Here is a 20,763-nt window from a genome sequence, read left to right as displayed (position 1 = left end):
TTACCCTTATATGTATCACTCAGCATTTTTCCGCCTTTATTGTATGCTGAAAATAACATGAGTCTCGAAAGATCTCGCTGGATGAACACCACAGGATTTCCGGCAATTTGAGACGAAAATTCCGTTCGGACAATTTGAGATGAAAGTTCCGTATCTACTTTACACCTTTCATTAAGTAATAATTTTTGCCTCTATCATATGACTTAAATCTGTATAAATTACAGCTGAATAGCTTCAGACGAAATGGACGAAAGCACTTTACACGACGACATACCAAATTTAGTAGAAAGCACACAGTCAGATGAGGTAACCTTTCTTTTCTTGCACCATTTTAAAGGAAGCCCGGTAGATTCATGTTCTTTTATCTGTGGATATTAATATCACAGTGAAGATTTACGTTTTTCCTTTCTATAACAGTAAAATAGTTATGGTTTTATTTTGCAATTGGTAAGAATTTCCGGAGTATTTTCAAGCATTATTATACCTGTTGCTGGCTGAACAAATTTACTGTGGAAGAGCTTCTGTACTCTAAAATATTTGTAATGCATAAATTTAAATTTGGTTTAGGAAGATGTGGAAGCAGGAAGTTCAGGACGTCCAGCAACTCAAAGCCATTCAACTATAAAATCATTTATTAATAAATATGATTTTGCTGCCAAAAACTTGTCGCATTCGGAGCCAACTTCATCCAGTTTAAGCTTTACTTCCTCTAGGTATGAAGTTTATGTATTTTTAACCTTCGAATTTTGTTAAATTATGACGACTGTTGGCAAGAAACATCTTTTGACTGAAAGCAAAGATTTTTGCCTCACTGAAAAAAGTAGTACTCTTCCAGTACTTTGAGATTGTGCGTATTGGAAACAACAGAAGAAAATGATATAACTAGGCCCAAGCATAATTTAATGTATTTCTTCAATTTCTCCGTATGGTAAATGCCTTATAAAAATAATAATGTAATGATAGTATTTACTGTCTTGCATTCTCTGTATCGGTCAAAATTATGAATCAAGAAATTTGACAAACGGTTTGGGATGTTTAATAATGAAATTTTGAATTTGTTATGCAGTTATTACTAAGTAAAAAATAAAGTGATTAGACGACTGGGTATAACTGATCTATTTTACATATCTCACATTTACTTTTGAAGGATCGCAGAATTCTGATATTGATGGCACTCAGTTGAAAGAGTTACAATTTGTAGTTACAATTTCACATATGCAAAAAGCATTATCTACTTATAAACAAGTGAATTTGATTTCTCTTTAAGAATTACTTTAAAATGTAAGAACATCTAAGCATCCATTGAGAATTTTCACTACAAAATATTCGTAAATCTGAAAAGATCATTTTAAATAATAATATCTTTCAGTAATCGATATCCAATGCATATGCCATCCTTCAAGCGGATAGATTTCAGTAATTTTAATGATTCACTAATTGAAGAAAGAAAACCTGCATGGAAATTGTGGCAGGATTCAATTAGAGATTCCTATTATACGGTAAGTTACTGATTTTTTTTGTACTGTTTTAATTAAAATTGTTCTCATTTCCATTTATAACTTCTATTTTTTGCCACACTGCTCTTTTCTATGATATTGCGTTATCAGTGGTAATATTTTAAAAAAATTTAGTTAGAAGATTCAAAACAAATCTTGAAGGTACGTAGAACTGCTGAAAAAAGCGTTGAAGAAACAGCATTTAACGATACCCAATTAGTACGACGTCGAGAAAAACGGTCTGATAGTCCATTCGAAGAATTATCAATTCGTAGTCCATCTGTTCAAAGGCCAAGTTATCATGTGTTTTATCCACAAACTACAGGAATTTACCATGAAACGGGTTAGTATTTTTTAGCGGACACCTTGCAGTCTTTTTAATGGTCAAAATTCAATTTTGATTACAGTTCAAAAAATCAACATGACCACTCTGACGGTTAAAATTTTAAATAAGATGGGATAAAAATCGAAATAATGAGTGTAAAAATTTCCTGTTCAGCTTCTCATAATATTTTTGTATTCGAGTAACACTTCTGCTTATGAACACATGATAATTTTGTTTGTGAAGTGAATAGAGAGGGATCTGTGGGAAGGGAGGGGGGGAGAAAGATGGTGATATCACAGTTACAACAGTTTCATTTGAATTACAGTAATATGATGGATGTATTAAAGGTCTGAGTAGGAAGGAAACAGTATTAAAGAATAATATCAGCAATATTTCAGGTCCATATGCGGCACCAGCTGTACTCTCCTCTAAGGGAATTGAAGCACACTACAACAAAAAAGCAAGCGATATTGAAGCACATCTGCTAAAAACAACAATTTTACCAAATTCGATGAAAACTATTACGGTGCGTGATTTCCGAAACGGACCAGCTCCAACACCTGGTAGTGTATCAGATGAAACGGATTTTCAAGTATGTTTATTAGATCCGGTTGGTACATTAAGCAGATTTTTGATTGCTAATTGAATCTTAACTGATTCTTTGCTTCTGCTTAAGATATCTTATATTTCAAATAATGTTGGTATATGTATTTCTTTAAGAAATTTGTGATTTCATTAACATGATTCTACTTTACTCGATATCCTTAGTGAATCATTTTTGATCCTAAAAACTATTCCTTGCCCAAATAGAGAAGACAGTAACAGAAGGTATATTAACAGTTTTAACTTGTCGATAAAGAAATTTTCTTATTCCAGACTTGGTTTTTGTAATCAACACAAAAATGTATATAGAGGCAATTCAGTTTCAAAAAATAGTACTAGTTACCTTATAACATCAGCAGTATCAGCTAAAAGATATGTAGCGAAAAGTTATGCTGAATGACCTTATTTATTGCCGTATGATTCCTTGAAAGGCTTCAATTTCCAACTGACTTTGTTCGGCATTCTGATTTTAAAACCTGACAAAAGCATTTACTGGGTAAAAATTTCTAAGACCTGAAAATACTAAGTAATTTAAAATTATGAAGCAAAATAAAAGATAATGGTCATAAGGCAGATAGCATCACAAAAGCATATCCCATAAAAATAACAAAACAGCGCACGGTCGTCACCATGATATAATTCACAGAAACTCTCTCTAACATTCCACTGCAAAATATCACCACTGCTGTATAGTGATACATAAAACTTCAATATTTTTCGATTTTGCTGAACTTCCAGACATTCATGCCACGTCCGTATTACAGTCGTCCAAATCGTAATGATCCAGATTATTTTGATTTTGATTTGCAATATTCTGTTGATCTGTACAAGCGTCCAGAGGGTAAATATGTTCCACGAGGGTAATTTCTTTTTTCTTCTCTTATTCAACAGTATTTGTTATGATAGTACGAAATTTTGCATGTCATATTTTTCATCGTTAGGCCACAAATATGGGAGGAGAAACTGTTACGAGAATCAAGTTCGAAAGGTGATGTGCCAGTATCAACTTATATGTTTATGAAGGTACTTCTCTCGAAATTCTTAATCTTCCCAATATTTACATTTAATTTTGACAATAAAAGTTTTATTGAAGAAACAATCCTAAGTCTGGTGTATATTCTACCAGCTTTTTAGGAATTCAATTGCAATTATTAAATCTGATAACTCTCTTTGTGAATTCTCTAAAAAAATGCTGGAATCCAGACCAAAATCAAGGCCAAAATAACAAAGAGGGAACCAATAGATTCAGTGAAATACATGGAAATGTTGCTTAAGGATGATACAGATTGGCGTACTGCTAGTACATCCTACCTGAGTGCTGCATTACGAACTCCGTCATTCTGGGAACATCGGTTTCAGTCAATTGGTCGAGAAGTCCGTGAAAGCAATCCCATTTCATTTGATAGTCTTGCAAGGTTAACTTTAACCAACCATATTTTGTTAAAATTAATGAAATTTGCAAAAGGAATCTTTTTTGTAATCTGCTGACTGTAGCACCTGAATACATTGAAATCACTCCATAATTCATGTTCAGTCCTCATGTTTCCATAGATTTTTTTAAAAATTCTTCGCATAACTTTTCTGATTCAACTTTCTATGCCTTATTCTGCTCTAAGTTTGGAGCGAATCGTTAGCTACGTGGTATCATTCTTCTTGAAGAATATATTAGCTACAATTATTCATTTTTTTCTTTTTCTTCTTTCTTCCTCTTGACGACAAACATCGTCCACGTATTATGTGAAAGCGATGGATTGTAGGGAAGGTAATAAGAATCAGAACTTTCCTTTATCTATCCGGAAGAAAATTCAAGACACATAAATCATATTTGAAGTTCTTTGCACATTAATTTTTATGATATATCAATAATGGTTTTTTCCATTGAAATACTTAGTTTTTTTTTTTGTTTTTTTCTAGCAGGAAAATTTTTTCCTGTTTTCAGGAATAAGCCAATACCAAATCGTTTCACGGAATACCGCGACCCAGACTACGAAGACTTATCGGATTTTGATAGCTAATTTCGAACAGCAAACGCATTATAATCGTTGTTACTTACTCAATCAAATAATGGAATTGTATGAAGTATGGTTGCTTAATATTTATTTGCTTCATTACTTAAAGCGACTGCAGATACTGTTATCCTGTCAATGAATTTCCATATAATTTGTTTAAAGAATTAAAAAAATAATTTTCGATTATTTATGGTTGTAATTCCTTTATGAATAATCATAATTTATACAGACGAAAGCAGCTGTTGTACTTTTAGAAATTTTCAAACCTGGATATTCCTTCGAATATTTGTTGCCTTATTCACGTTGTCAGTGCTTATGTGTGTGGCTTTTTAAAATTATTTTTCTGTAAGCTTCAGAAGATTTCAAAAATCAGTAATAAGTGTTTATTTATGTTTCAACCAATTAATTTCGTTCTTTTTAAATTCTTCATCCACGCTGAATTTTATTATCACTTCAGACAGTTTTAAATTCATTATTATTAAGCGATCAGACCATTTTCTGGATTTCACTTCCTGGTACTGAAGCCAGCTTTTATCGAATAGTAAATAAACAGACTATGAGAAACATTTCAGAAATTTTAGTCCTGAAAAAATAAATTTTGGTAAAATGATTGCTTGAAAATTTCTATTCAACAAAATTTGTTATGCTTAAAATTTCATTGCGCTTGAATATATTATGTAATTCAATTTAATTCATGTTGTATAATTAATTTCGATTTCAACAGCCTAAACATCACTCCAGTCACTTTCAAACAATAATTTATTTTTTACAAAATAAAAGCCAAAAAAAAAAAAAAAAAAGAAAATCGGTAAGCAGCGGTATTTGTGAAAAGAATCTTAGAAGAGAAGCTGGAAAGAAAAGGAATAAAAAATGGATGGAACTGTGGAATCATAGGTCACTGAATACTCTAGACTCAAAATTTATGGTTTCGGTACTTGAATCTTGAACTCGGACCATGATGTAAATCTGTTTCTTGAAATATTGTTAAAGATAGGTCCAGTTTAATACTGGACCTATCTTTAATGGTGCTATAGAGAGAGAAGTAAAAGAGGGAGGAACATGAGACGAATGACTTGAGGAATGATTAAATCTGTGAAAAGAATCTTACAACAAAACGCACTAATATAAATTTCTGACAGTCAAATGAATTTAAAGTGAAAATCAGCATTTTCAGTATGGTTTTACCTTTAGTTTGAAATAATATTTCATTCACCAACTGATAGAGGAAATTAATTTATGATGAAAAAAAAAAAAAAAAAAAAACAGTAAAATTGTTATTAAACGATAGGTAGATAGATAGAGCAACAATAAAAATAGTAAAATATTTAAAAACAAATGAACAAAATAGCAAAAATGGGAGAAAGAATCCTTTGTTTTTGAAAAGAAAAAGCAGGTCTTGTGAGCTGCTTATTGAAGGTTGTTTACACAGTTAAACCTGTTTTTGCAGTTCAACAACAGAAACGAAATATGCCAAATATTACACAGAAGTACGAACATCAATTATCAATATCGACGAAGAAAAAAAATCTTTCGGATATTCCTACTGCCGACTTGAACGATATTTTGTATAAATTTGTTCGGGCTAGTTCAGCTGATTCCTTTCTTCTTGCAACTGTATTTAAAAATCAATAACAAAATAACAAAGACAAACTCAGTTCTAACTGAAAGTTATCGCTAAGATGAATTCACCTTTTGGATATTACTACCGACCGACTTGAACGATGCTATGGTGAAGTCAAATACATTAGGCCGTAAGTCAAGTGATAATGTTATTTTCATGCCACATAAATTCACTAAGCTAAACCACACTTCTTATTTATTCCAAATACTTATCAAATTATTTTAAAATGTCAATATTTTTCTCACGTAACCTTACTTGCAAGTTTGAAATATAACTGCCATGCACGACATCAAACTCATTCCTGCCAAAATATAGTTCAACTATTTTTCATTAACAAAATACTTCAAGTTAATGTTAGATGAAGAATTAAAAAATTACCCTTCCACTTTCCAAGACTGTGATCTAATTGGAAAATTTCGTATTGCATAAATTAGTACTTCTTACTTTTTAAATGTATATTTTTCTTCAACCAGCAAAAACTTATCAAGGAAAAATTACACATGTGTTGTCTTTTCCTACTCGTTGACAAATAATGCTGTGTAATCAGTTACAATTCCGATATATCGCACAGCAATAGTTTCATTGCTAAAAAAATATGTTTACTCGAAGCAATAAGCAAATATTTTAATCACAAATATCTTTCGAGTTGCTAAATTGTATGATAAGCGAGCATTTGAAATTTGAAGTTTTAACCCTTTGACACAGCCATAGACTATGCACTTAGTTTTCTATTTCAGTAATTCAAAACAAACTAGCAGTTTGTGCAGCCTTTACAAAGTTTTCGTGATACAGGTGTCAGCAAAGAATGATCAACACATAATGGAGGTGAAATGAAGTTTCCCCAAGTTTCGAAAAAAAGAAACGGTCGATGGAACAGATACAGTGAATCAATCATCAAAACTGCGAAAATATTAAGTAAAGCAACTTTAGCAGTACAAGCATTTTCGAAATATTCTTTGTAGTCCTTAAATCACACAATTATCTAGAAGAAATTTCTATAAAATGATCAGCGGTTTAGGCAAATTTGGCAAATCATACAAACACTTCAGAACAAATGCTTTTATTCTAGAGCAAATTAACCATTTTCGATCCAGAAAAAGAGAGAAATAATTGATTTACTCATGAATAAAAGTGCAACAAAACAAGCAGGAGTATCGGAGAAGGGTCTGAAGTTTGTAGCTTTTCAAGTGTGAAACAAGTAGTAAATAAAGAAAAAGTGAAAAAATGATTTTAAAGTTAAGAAGGAACAATGTTTAGCTAATTATCTCAGTAAGAAGTGCTAACCTTTTCGCTTGCTTATCTTACGAGAATAAAGCAAATTTATCATATAGTAAATTTTTTAAAAACGAATATATCCAAGTTCTAACTGGGATTTCAAAGAATGTGTCGTAAAACCAAATTTGACAAAATGGATGAATGAAGTTCAGAGCGATTAATCATTAATGCCTAGAAGTATAAAATTAGGAAGACAATGAATAAATTGTAAACTACTCAAATACAATATTTACGAGTTGATGCAATATAAATGCCAATTTTCTAAATTATTAAAATCAGATCATTCCTTCATTCAATACAGAATTTTCATCTCTTGATTTTACTAGGAGATTATTAAGGAACTCCGATACATTTCGATTTCAAATCTTGCTGTTTTTGTTCTTTATTCACTGAATCTTTTCACCGTTGACCTTGCTCCATTGCTCCACCGGTTATATACGATAACGATGAATCCAAAAATGATGAACACGACGTAATAGTAGTAGCAACAATCGTCCTTGTTTTAACTATTACTAATGTAAAATCAGAAGTATTAGCCAACGAATTTAAAACAAGCATTGTCACTTCCCTCATGTTTATGAGATATATCTAAATTCAGCCACATCTCAACATCTTTCACAATAGAAGGCAAAACACGAGTCTTACTCAGAAAACCACCGTGAACAGAAGTAGATCTAAGCTTGACTAGTGGCTAGGATGATTTCTCTATAATGATATCCTGATTCCGATTTGTAGATGTGGTTATCTTCGAAATACCCGGATTCTGAGAATGTGTCCGGACATCGCAAGCTTTTCGAGGCTGGGATGCAAATGGATTCATATCCTTCGTGATAATAGGCGTCAGCATATTGCTTTGTAACCGTTCTTTCCGAGTCTTTTCAATCCTTCATTCTCACACTAAAACGATATGCAAAATAGGTATTTTGAACAGAGGAAAATCTCGTAAGTTGACTTGACGGATAAGACTTAGACATTAGGATAACACCCATAGTGCAGCCGCTCAGCTCTGTCACTCCTTCCGAAGACAGTCATTCCTTTGACGCATTCTGCATAACCTACACTTGCACTATGTGCACATATACACTCACATACATATATCAGGCAGTTCAATATTTTTTTATATTTCAATTAATGTTGTTGTCGTCAGGCACTATTTCAATTTGCAGTTGACATATTTTTCTTTATCATAATTTCAACAATCGAACAATTTCAAATAGTCATTAAGCAAGAAGAAAATGGATATTGTTATGAAAATAAAGTCAAGTGAGCATATTTTAAGTATGTTGTGATGTTTCAGTATAATCAACTAAATGGACAAATTTTCAATTAGAATTAAACGAATGAAAAAAATGCAAAAATAGTCGTTAATAAAACAAATAATTAAAATAAACCGAAGTAATCAATGTGGATTATGAATGACTCCAATAGGATTCTTCTAGCCGAAAATATTTACACAATCCATAGGTGATACTAATGATTTGTTAACATTTGTCTGAACTTTTATTTGCGTATGATTAGTTTCTATGATTTATTTTTCATGAGAGCAAAAAATATACTGTAAAGCTGAATTTTAGCTGTTTCAAAATTTTTTTTCGAAGTTTGGTAGTTTAAGCATTTTTATTTTTAGATATTTATCCGAATAATCATATCGAATTATTGAGAACTGTGAGAAGGTGAAAAATTAAAAAAGACTTCAAAGAAAACCCCTTGAAGACTGAGTTAAATGTTAAGCCAAAAAACCTATATAAATGTTTGGATGCAATATGATCCGTTTAAAAAATAATATCTGAAAGTCCATACAAAAAAAAAACGAAAACTTAACTCTAAAATTAAAAAAAAAAAAAAAACACTGTTTTTTAATTTTATTGGAGATAACTTTCATTAAAAGCAGTTGAGCAGGTAGAAATAAACACCTGAATCTACGGGAATAACCTGTGCTTGCATTAACAACAATTAGTCTTTTCAGTTTTGTTTTGATCACTTGAATCACTTGAACGTGCTTTAAACAATAAGGTCAAAGTCAAGCTAACATATTATCACTTTTTATTCGAAACTCCCTATAAAAGTTACTTCCAAATTATAGTAGCCAACCGGACTCACTTTAGGCTTTCCCTGAACTGATTCTAGTTGACTTTTTGAAAGTGATTTCCCTTTCCTAAGAAGTAATTAACCAACTTATTTTTGCTTCAAACATTTATATAGTTGTAACTCGGGATAAATACGAATATATGAAAATTACCATTACCTACAAAGCATATGTGATGTACTGATCACTACAGTGAAATGAAATGGGCGCTCAACATCATAAAAACAGATGTAACAGTGCGAACACCGACGTTTTTCGTGACATGTGAGAATAATACAGTCAATCCAAGACTTAAAGCTAAAAAAACAAGGGTAAATGTACTTAACTAGTGTTCACAAAAATTCTTAGCAATTACAAAAATATTTGCAAGCTTCACGGTAGTAATATTTGTATTTGCTAAACCAACATTAAGGCTAGCATTAATCTGATTGCTGAAAATTACTGTGAGGTATTGGTCGGTAGTGTAGCACCTGCTAAAATGAAATTACAGTATTTGACTTTTGCAGTAATGTGGTGAAAGTCTCATTTTATGAATGAAAGCTAGGGATACAGTAACCTAAAGGAATCTTGAACATCACATGTGAGTTTTGAAGAACGAGTAGTGCTGTTGATGACCATAATGGATAAGCTGTGGTATTGGGTGAATTATGTTATCAAGACGAATTTCTTCTTCGTCCTTACGGATTCTGCGCCATTTAGCCCGTCGATTCTGAAACCATGTTTTAACCTGAAATCACTTCAACAGCTGTGAGTCAAAGCTTAAATTCTGCTTTTTTATTTTTATAAATCAAAACGTTTTTATGTGTAAGAAAAAAAAAAATACGCAAAAAATTTAATGTAAGTCAAAAATTAAACTGACAATGTGGAAAAAATAATAGGAGATCATTATTTTCTACCGCTTAATCCTATATTGATCTTTTGTTCTCGTTGACATCTAATGGTATCGATATACATACTGTCCTTTCTATTCACTGTGATTACAGATTTATTGCTAGGCTTTGGGAATATTGAAAGATCTTAAAAAATCTTATGAAAAAAGGACCTGTCTTTCAGAAAGCTGCAAACTTCTTGCTAATTTCTTTCGCTCTTGTGATGACAAGTACTTATGATTGCCAAATTTTTGTTCAAGTGCATCTGTTTGTTCATTCGTAAACCGGATTTGACCACCTTTCCGCTTATGTTGTGATTTCTGCATGGAAGGCTGCAACCATGGCAGTTGTGGATCCCAATCTGAAAATAGTGAATTCTAAGAATCAGTTGATAATTACTTCAACAAGAAGTTTGGAAACAAACAAATGAAATGCTGATTTTCTTGACCTCTGTCAATGTCTATTATGCTCTCATCCTGTTGTTCTTCGAGTTGCAGAAGATTTCATTATATTAGTTTGCATAAATATTTGAATACGGTGTTACGAAGTGTTTGTACGAATCATATAATATCGTTTATAAATAACCTTTTACTAGCTAACTAATTAAATCTGTTTACTAATGAAGTATTGTTGTCCTCTTCAAATTCTTCGCTCCCTCTATCCTCAGTTTCTTTTCATTCTGTGTAATTTTTCCGGTCTAATTCTTTAAGTGTGGAAAAAGGATAAGGACAGAGCAAATTAGAATCAGGATAGAACAAGTCAGAATGTCATCTGTATTAAAAGCTTCCCGCATCTATATTAAACAAACATTGCAAAGCCACTACTAATAAGAATAAGGGGCGAAAATAAGATTTGGAGAAAGGAAAGTGGAGAGAGTAGAATTTCGAAGTATCAGTAGTTCTACGGAATGAAACTAGTGTAATCGAATAAATGACTATCGTTCTTCCGAATTTTCTCACGAGAATTTACCGCAAAAATTAATCCACTCGATTAAACGCTCCGATCAAAGACAACAAATCATCTTTATTTCTACATCCAAATAATAGCGCAGCCTTACTTTAACTTGAAATAACTTGCCATTTACACATGTTGGACTAACTGTATGTATGATGACTAACTATATGTATGATCAGATTTTCGAACTGATTTTTAAATAAGGTTACCGAAGTAAAATGCAGTCATTAATAGTCTTACGTTAACTTGAAATAACTGATGTAGTAATATATCGATACTGATTTAGGAGGGGAATCTTTGCCAGAGTCCAGAATAGTGAATGCAAAAACATGCAAAATGTATAAAGAAGCCTTTAAAGCACTTATTATGTTTGCAAAGACAGTATACCATAATGATATGATAAATTACCAGTAATAGTCAATCAGTTTTTTTGTTATGATAACTTTCGAAAAATTTCCAGGGAAAAAGTCCTTTTAAAAATTCTCTGTTCACTTTCAAATCTATAATTCAAGTTTTACTGCTTTAAAAAATTTGATGAGAATAGAGAGAAATTTTTTTAAGACGCACCAATGATAACCGAATTATGTTCGCTGTTCGTATGACTTATCTGATATCCAAGATGTTGAGAAGTCATGTTGACATAGTTAACTGCTTGGTACCACCACTCCGGAAAACTGAAGGAGCTCATGAAATTAGTTGGACATGTTGCAACCTGTATGCTTTTGCACGACACAAGTGTCTCATCACAAAATGCTGTTTCACTCAGGATGTTCCTAGAAACAGTGTTTTATAAGAAGCAATTTAACTTTCTAAGACTGAAAAGCTCAGATAAGAAAGTTATAGATGAAGAAATGCTCAAAAGATTAGCCGTCCATTTTCAAATAAGAAAAAAAATCAATTTATCAAATTTTCACGTTTTTACAGCTTGAGTTTAAATTGCTGAGAATTTATGATTTAATTGGAAATAACTTTTTTCGAGCTTACTCCAAATCAAAAATACGTAGTATAGAAACAATTCGGTCATCAAGAATTTTAGGTAATATGTGATATTAAAAACGGAAATTACAATCATAATTTATGTTCTTGGTGTCAATAAGATGAAGAAATTTTCACTAGCTTGATAAAATATGAAATGGTGTTATTCACCGATTCCTTTGTAAATGCATGTTATTATTTAAGAAAATCGGGAAATTATAGTATAAAACAGCTTATACTTTAACTAATCAATAGTGCTTTTGAGAGTATTTGTTTCTTACTTTACTTTATTTTTTCCTTTTGCAAGTCTCAACCTTCAATTTAGTAGAATTAAAAAGTTCAGTTATAGTTCTAATGATTGTATTAAAGAATAGCAGTGCGGTAATTTTTGTTTCTTAAATGAATCATGTAACAAATGAATGTTATAGCTATTCATAAGATGGAGCCTAATCAAGACTTTAAGTTTTTTAGGAATTTCTAATTTATTCATACGAAGCCCTTTATTTCGCTCAAAAGAATTCAAAAAAAAAAAAAAATAAATAAATAAATAAATAAATAAAAGAACGTAAAAACAAACCTGACTGATGATGACTGCTCGATAATTTCAGATGGTCGCAATAAATTATGAATAAAGAAAGCCATCGGGCGGTTTGTCTAGAGATTGGAAATTGTTAAATTTTATTCAATATTTGCAATAAATTTTTTTTTTTGCTTGCAGAAATATTATATATTAATTAGTTAGTAATAGTAAGTAATCAGTCTGAATAGTCAGTCTATTTTAGAGATCTAAGAATCCAAATATCATCGTTATATCGAGAAATTATTACTATAAGGGCGGGATCAAATTAAGCTCCAAATATCAATACACCAAGGCGGAGTTGATGAAAGTTTGATTGCACCATCGATAATACCGTACACACAGACATACGCTCACAAATATATATGACGTACAGAAGCAGAGCAAACATTTAAACGGACAGACTGGTATACACAAGCACACTTGTATAATGCCTGTTGCTTCTTTACTTAAGCTCAGATTCTTCTTTTTACTTCAAAGTTTTACTAAAATTATCACTATCACTGCATTGTCATATTGTTATCGATTGATAATTGTTATCAACACACTACAGTATCATTCTGCTAATCTCACTCTTTTATCAATTTCTAATTTAATAACTTTGCATTGCATTCACTATTTAATTCTTCCTTTTCATTTATTCCAAGAAATCCCACGATATGGTATATCGATTCTTATTATAATTTTAATATTTTTTATGCATGCACGACTCATAAAAGTATTCAATTATTTTTTTGCAAAAATCGAGGCCTTAAACATTCTGCATTCAATTCAAAGTATTTGTTTTGCAGAACTTTACAGACATGGCAAATTTATTATGTAGTTTGAAGACAAAGGCAGAAATATGCTAAATTTCTTTATTGAACATAAGATTTATAAGAACTAAAAGTAATCAGCAGCTTAAGATTTTTTCTGGTCAGAAACCATTGAACAAAATTTGAAAGTATTCGTTGCATTTGAAATAAATCCAAAAATCTTTCCTGGAAAGGTATTGCAAAGAAAGAATGAAATCCCACATTTATTATCTAAATCAATGGTAATTCAGATGTTTCTGTTGAGCTGTTTCAGTTGAGGACGCTTTTTTTTTTAATTCATGCAGCCATCAGTTTGAAACCAAAATGAGATGTGCGAAGCTTACAGTACAGCATAAAAAATTGCGAACAAATTAAACAAATGTAAAATTGAATTATTTACAAGTTACGGTATCTGGTAGTAATCGCCATCTTGTTATTGAAGATACCATTCCGAATTGGATTGTATCTGATGGAAGAGCACTGGTGCAGATACCAAGATTAATGATAACTTGACGGTACTTCAAAAGTACTTCAAGATAGCATTGGAGAGTATTTGTATTGAAAGCTAGTCCCTTTCAATGTGCTCAGTAGAATTCATCGAAAACGACTACGAGTATTCATTCTAGTTTTGCTAGTCTCATCTGTCTTGTACCTCCTCTCAGCTGAACCTTGTTTTCGGTATATGTTTTATCCGTAGATAAGGACTAAGTACCATTCAACAATGATCACCAACTTCTTTCTTGACTGAGATAAGAGGAGGTCATGCTGCCGGTTGTTGCTTTCATTGTAAACTGATCCGTTTCATCATATTTATACTTGATCCTCCTTTCTCTATCCTTCCATTTTCTCTCCAACTGTGACCAATTACACACTTATATTAGCTAAATAATATCATCTTGAAAGGTCATCCAAGTAACTGATCTATTCTGTATCCATAATAATAATGGCTTATACCTTTGGTTCAAAAATATAGCTGTATTTGAATTGACAATGACCATACCAACAATCTTCCTATAACTTTTTTAAAACTTCAACAAATAAGTAGCTTCTAAAATAAATCGAATTCCTGGCTATATAATTTCACTTAACATAAAAACTTGTTACCATTTAATTCCAACATGTTTGACTTTATCATAAACTTTTGGAAACGAATAAAAAGAAACGATCAGATGATTGTTAGAAACATAATAATATAACAATTTTAACACTATATATGTAAAGCAATTTTGAACACGTACTCCATCGCAAATTCATTATAAATAATGAACTTTTGGAGGATTAAATTAATATCTTGTAAAATAAAAAGAAATTTAAATTTTCATGAAAAATGAATTTAAGAAGCATGTAACTATAAATTTTCTAGAATTTTGAGTTATGATGCACTTTGTGGCATGAGTCATGTAATTTTTAATATATATTAGCTTAAAATTTTTTTGACCCAAACAAAACTACATTATTACTATCATAACAGTTCGATTTCTGTTCAGGAAATATAAAACTGATTTGAATTTAAATTTCATTAATTTCAGTATAATCTTCCAACTTATTTGGATCTCTTTTTGTTTGCAATTAACAGTTCAGCATTAATTATTTACAATTTTAGTTATTACATTTGACTGGTTGGAAAAGCAATAACGAAAATAATTTATAGAATCGGGAAAGCGAAAGGTCCGTTGTTAGGGGAGGAAGCAAATAGCATGAGCTAAATATGCTTGTCCGCTGCGCAATACGCATGCATGCAATTAAATTTTGCAGTCCAAATGCATTTCCCTCTTTTGTACACATACCTACTTCTTTACTTATTATTTTTGAAAATTTCCATTTAATTTATGCAAATTTCTCTATTCTCCAATCTCTTAATGATTTAAAGCGTTCACTTTCCTATAGCAGAACAAAAATAGTGAAGATTTTGTGCTGCCAAATTTTAGATCATTTATTATACGCTGGCTTAAGCCAAAAACTGGTAAAAATTCAAAAAACATTTTTTTTTTCAGGATCAGCGTTATGGCCTGATGTCGGTACCTAAAGATAATTGTACTTCTATTTCCATTCATCTCGAAAATTTGTGGGAAGTTTTCCGAAACGATCCATTTTCGGAGAGATCAATTGATTTCGCTCGGCTAACTGCAGCATATTACCTTGGCTTTCCGTTACTTGCACCAAGAAACCCAGGTTCACTTCCTTCACTTTATGAATGGCCAAAATCATCATCAGGTATCGAACCTCAGCTTTTTCAATAATTACTTTACATAAAATGAAGACTTTCTATAAAATTTTTTTTTTTTTTTATGTAATCCAAGTGCAAATTTTTTTATGCAATCCAAGTGGAGCATCCAAATGTGTTTTCACTGCTTTTTTATAAATTAGTTCCATTTTAAAGAGGTTTTAATGGTTATTTTAAAGTGTTACAGTAAAGTATTTGCAGAGGTAAACTTGAATAAAGCTGTTCTGCTGAAACGAGTTGACATTGCAAAAACAGTATCAACTATATGCGACGAACGAACACCACCAGTGCTTTTGTGGGCTTGTGGTCATCACATTGAAGCTATTTATTATTGCGATCAATTTCGTGACCTTAAATCACAAGCAATGCTACGCTTTTTGGAGGAACAGTTATCAGGGTTTATCATTGCAGTACATTTCACACCATAGTATCTTAGTGCTCACTTGTTTAAATATATAAATTCATTACCATTTGAATGCAATGAAACTTTCTATGAATACCACTTAAACTTATACCAATATTCCCGATAATCACATCTGAAAATCACTTTCACTGAAGAAACTTACAGCTATATTGTGAAAATAGATACAGGCACGGATCAATCTCTTCGTTCATTTACTTAATGCCATCAGTCGCGCAATAGCTATTTATGCATAATTAATAATTCAACAAACAGTATGATGTAATGTTGGCAGAATGAGAGCCGTATAATCTTACTAAATCAACGAAGAAATGATAATGAGTGCCTAAACAGTTAGAGCTGAAATTATTGAAAGTTAGATAGCTTTTCTACCCTGAAAAACAGCTACTTCAAAAAAAAAAAAAAAAATCTACTTGCTTTTAATCATTTTTTTAGTAAATGCTATGCTATTGAAGTTTCTGCAAAGTTTCAGGCTTAAGTTTCTGCAAATTTTTTGTGAAGGACGCATTGAAATGGCTTTTAATGAACTGGATAGCTTGAAAGAGACAACAGAATATGGAAGCATGCGAAATATGCAGTTTTCATGGGATAAATTAATCGATTCATTGCTTCAAATGGATGCAATCGCAGAGACAAATGCAGTAAATTTTCTACTTGATCGGATATTGGTCAAAATGTGCAGTATATATGAGATGATGCCATTATTTGTGAATACTAATATATCGGTAGGACATTTAACAAAAAATTCCTAACATACTCGAAGTAAAGTTCAGGATTAATTCGAGGCACAAATTAATTAATAGATCCAATTATATGTATTGATTTTACAGCTACCTCGACCACCTGTTTATATGTGTACAACTTTTATTGGTTTCGGCAAAGAGCAATATTGCTACATTCGTTTGTGGATTCTTATTCAAGCTTACGCACGTTTGTTATCTGACGCTAACGTGCTACTGATTTGTAAAGAATACTTTTGCTGGAATTTCTTGGAAATAAACGGCAAATGTGAAGTAAGAAATTCACATTATTATTGCCGAAAAATTGATGGCTTAAAAATTTTATTCTGACGTAATTTGTATGCTTAAGTAATAAATAAAAACTAAATAACAGCTAACACTAATTAATCCTTCAAGAATTTTCATAGTCCTTTAACTTTGAAACCGTCTCCAGGGATATATGGTGTCTGGATGATAATAAATGCCTTCTTTACCTTTACTGTATTCGTCGTTTAAGTAAGAAGGGCTATTATTTAAAAATTTAAAGCATTTGAAGCGAAACTATATGTGAAAATATTCGTGGTATAGTATTTTGACAGAAAATTCCCGAGACAGAATCATTATGAAAAACCTCTATCAAAATCAATTTCTTTTTGGATTCGTGGTTTCTTGAAATTTATTCTCATTATATTGCGCCTTATAACACGTGACGCCGCTTCGATAGAACACCGATGTGACTGCGTTTCTCGCGTAAGAAGCTTTTAAATTTCTAGAAATTTTAAGGAATATTTCGTTGATTAAACATTTTTCATGGAACAAATTCAGTACAACTTATGACGTTTGTTGGTTATGAAATTGTTTTGTAATCCATTTTTTTATAATTTTTTTCAGAACCAAATGAAAAACGCAACTACTAAATATTATAACTTACTGGATGAAGCAGGAGACAACGATGTTAATGCTTTGTTAGTCAAGTATGATCGACAGAATAAATGCATATCAATCTCACAAATATAAATCTTATCGTTAAAATCTTCATTTTTTATTAAACGATCTTTGACATTACATATATTTTTTGCCTTGTTGTGTTCATCACTTACCATAATGATTAATTGCATATCATTTGTATAATCCATTAAGTATTTTAGTGTTGAAATCTGCAAGAGTTTTCTAGTATTTTTCAAACAGGAAAGCAAAAGAAAGAAAATTAATGGATCAAATTAATAGAAAAGACCATAAGAAATAATTGGGAGGAAATATCACCATCACTCATCATACCATCATTACATTGTCTTATGTTGTCTCTTCACTATCAATTGTTAATTGAACATAACTAGTTCAAGTCTCGGAATTTCGTGCTGTTGAACCTTAGTCAAAATAAGTTTCAAAGGAATACTAATTTGCTTTTGCATCATCATATCTTTTAGTGATATTACAAGTAATTCTTTTCAAATTTCAGATGGATGAAGGAAGCTGATCAGAGTGATTTTGCGCAATTAAACCATTTCTTTGATTATTTATCGACATTTCGTTCACCATTCGTGCACATGAGAGAATTTTGCCCCGAAAATATTACTTGCTGGCGAAACCATCTGCTCAAAGAAGTGGTTCGTTGATTCTGTCAATTGATTGTTGGCTGCGAATTCTGCTACTGTATTTTTATATAATAAAATTAATTTTTATGCACAAATTTAAAATTTGATTTCAAACCAAATATCACACTAACCTTTTCTTAAATTCATTTTAATTTACTGTTATCATTAATTATTGCAGATACTTCGAAAAGATGTACGAAGAACTAAAATACAGCAAGATCAACAAATGAATGTAGTTAGAACAAAGGTTATTATAGTTAACTTTTAGACCTCATTTTTAATTTCCAATTTTATAAATGTTAGTTTGTTGCAAGGCAAACATTTTGTAGCTCAAAAACTGGATCATCATAATTTATTCTCTTTTTTACTTATTTTGAGCTTTTTACTTCTTCATACTCATCAAACTTTTTTTCAGCAATGACAGCAAATATGACATTTATACCGTTTCCTTAGATAAATTTCAGATGCTAAAAGTTATCAACTTAATTTCAGGTGTCTCATGGGATATTAATAAGGGCGGAATACATAGCACGTTGTTGGTCGTATCCAACATATGTCGCTGACGAAGGGCTTTTAGCAATGAATCTGAAGCTGTGTCCTTCCGAATTTGTTCATGTTGCTACTACTCCAGGTATTGCTGCGTCTACACCGAGAATCGAATTCGCATCAAGGATGTGCCATCATTCATTGTTTGATACTCGACCTTGTGCTCAGTGTCCTATTGCAATCACGTCACGTTCTTTTCCAACGGTTACACGCTATTTAAGAACCAGGAATATATCAGACACTGAAAGAATGGATTCTTGGAGGAAACTTGATAGTGCAATGCAGAAAGTGAACGTTATGATCGATGAAGTCGAGCAGGAGCTGAAGAGTGCCTCATCATATGTGAAGACTTTACTCAACAACAGGCCAAAAACATTTATTGAAAATGCCACAAACAACAACGGAGATAATAAGATGTCATCCTCTGACTTTAGCAGTCCAGCAAGCCAGAATCTCGAAACATCACTCATTGAACAGTGCAAGTTGGTCAATGATGATCGTTACTCACTCGATTCAAATCATGAACCGGAATGCCATTTAGAAATAGGAAAGCTAAATTTCGATTTGCTGTCACCTCCGCCTACTGTTCGTAATACGACTGCGGTTAATATATCAGCGCCAGCACCAAACGCTTCATTGCCATTTCCAGTTGCATCAGATTCGCTATGTGCGATCACGACTCCTTCACCTTTACCAGTATGGTTGAAACTGCTACCTGTTAAACAAAAAAATTTTCTCTTGTCGCTTACTCCAGTGATCAAACAAGTAAAAGGTAGAACATTTCTATATTCAGGATCTTTATATAATATATAAAAAATATCGTCAGGTCATGGATATCAGATATATGAATGAGAAAAAATATTTTTCAGAGCTGATTTAGGTATTTAGCTCGTTCCAGCTTCATGCGTGAACTCGTAGAACCACTGTATGTAAACTGAAATATCATATTTAATGCATCAAATTTTATTTAATTGATTGCAGAAGTTACAAAAATCAAATTTTCGTTTAAATGATGAGATAGAATTTTATTCCAGAAAATAGGAAAGATGACAATGTTTCGAAAATTCAACTGCCACAAATGAAGTTATTAGAACTGGACGAAGAAAGACAATTACCGCAAAGTAATTTAAAATTTGAACTCGTTACAACGATAGCTTCCAGTCAACTATGTGATTAATACTAGATGCAAGTGAATGAATAAAAATAGCAAAAGGTATTCCATCAAAAGACATAGAATATCCATAAGACTACAGTTATGTAATTATTTAAATCTGTTTGTTCCACCTCTCTTAACAAAGACTAACCAACAAACACTTGTGTTTCAAAGTGTTCAAAGTATTACCTTTAAAGTATGCCATTGCTGTAAACTGGACAAGGTGGTTTGTGCATGGGCCGTCTTCGAAATTCACTTAACTGATTACAGCATTACCATTTAATATGGTGTAACTGATATGAAATTTGTTGAGTCATTTATTCATTATTATCAAACTATAGATGGTGATATTTCAATTGCTCTACTAATTGATTAATTAAATAATCGATAATATCATACATCGTTCGCATACTTCTATCGATTAACTACAGCTAGCAATGATGTACAATCTGAATAAATATAAATTAGAATAAAATTTCGGAACTAAAAAATTGCGCAAATATTAAATTTTGCATTGATAA

At 31.6% G+C, this 20,763-nt stretch overlaps 3 protein-coding genes across 3 annotated transcripts; 2 read left to right on the top strand and 1 right to left on the bottom strand.

Moving 5' to 3' along the window:
• Positions 1-243: 243 nt before the first annotated feature.
• On the top strand, positions 244-4,439 carry Bma-unc-96 (Uncharacterized protein; the record flags this gene model as incomplete). The annotated part of the gene is made up of 9 exons (XM_001897666.2): positions 244-306; positions 568-713; positions 1,370-1,499; positions 1,659-1,839; positions 2,220-2,413; positions 3,163-3,284; positions 3,366-3,447; positions 3,700-3,839; positions 4,364-4,439. 9 exons carry the CDS (start codon positions 244-246, stop codon positions 4,437-4,439), a joined length of 1,134 nt encoding a protein of 377 aa, XP_001897701.1.
• A 5,550-nt stretch (positions 4,440-9,989) lies between these two features.
• Bma-pha-2 (Uncharacterized protein) lies at positions 9,990-12,855 on the bottom strand (the record flags this gene model as incomplete). The annotated part of the gene is made up of 4 exons (XM_001897667.2): positions 9,990-10,142; positions 10,458-10,645; positions 11,806-12,011; positions 12,791-12,855. 4 exons carry the CDS (start codon positions 12,853-12,855, stop codon positions 9,990-9,992), a joined length of 612 nt encoding a protein of 203 aa, XP_001897702.2.
• A 2,741-nt stretch (positions 12,856-15,596) lies between these two features.
• Positions 15,597-20,266, top strand: Bm13028 (Uncharacterized protein; the record flags this gene model as incomplete). Its single annotated transcript, XM_043074553.1, has 9 exons — positions 15,597-15,798; positions 16,010-16,205; positions 16,702-16,954; positions 17,060-17,242; positions 17,840-17,913; positions 18,408-18,555; positions 18,722-18,790; positions 19,036-19,861; positions 20,124-20,266. The coding sequence occupies 9 exons, from the start codon at positions 15,597-15,599 to the stop codon at positions 20,264-20,266; spliced, it is 2,094 nt and encodes a 697-aa protein (XP_042930487.1).
• Between the last annotated feature and the right edge of the window lie 497 nt (positions 20,267-20,763).

The sequence above is a fragment of the Brugia malayi genome (genome assembly GCF_000002995.4).
Source record: "Brugia malayi strain FR3 genome assembly, contig: Bm_v4_ChrX_scaffold_001, whole genome shotgun sequence".
Taxonomy (NCBI): Eukaryota; Metazoa; Nematoda; class Chromadorea; order Rhabditida; family Onchocercidae; genus Brugia; species Brugia malayi.
This window is presented reverse-complemented; position numbering and strand designations above follow the sequence as displayed.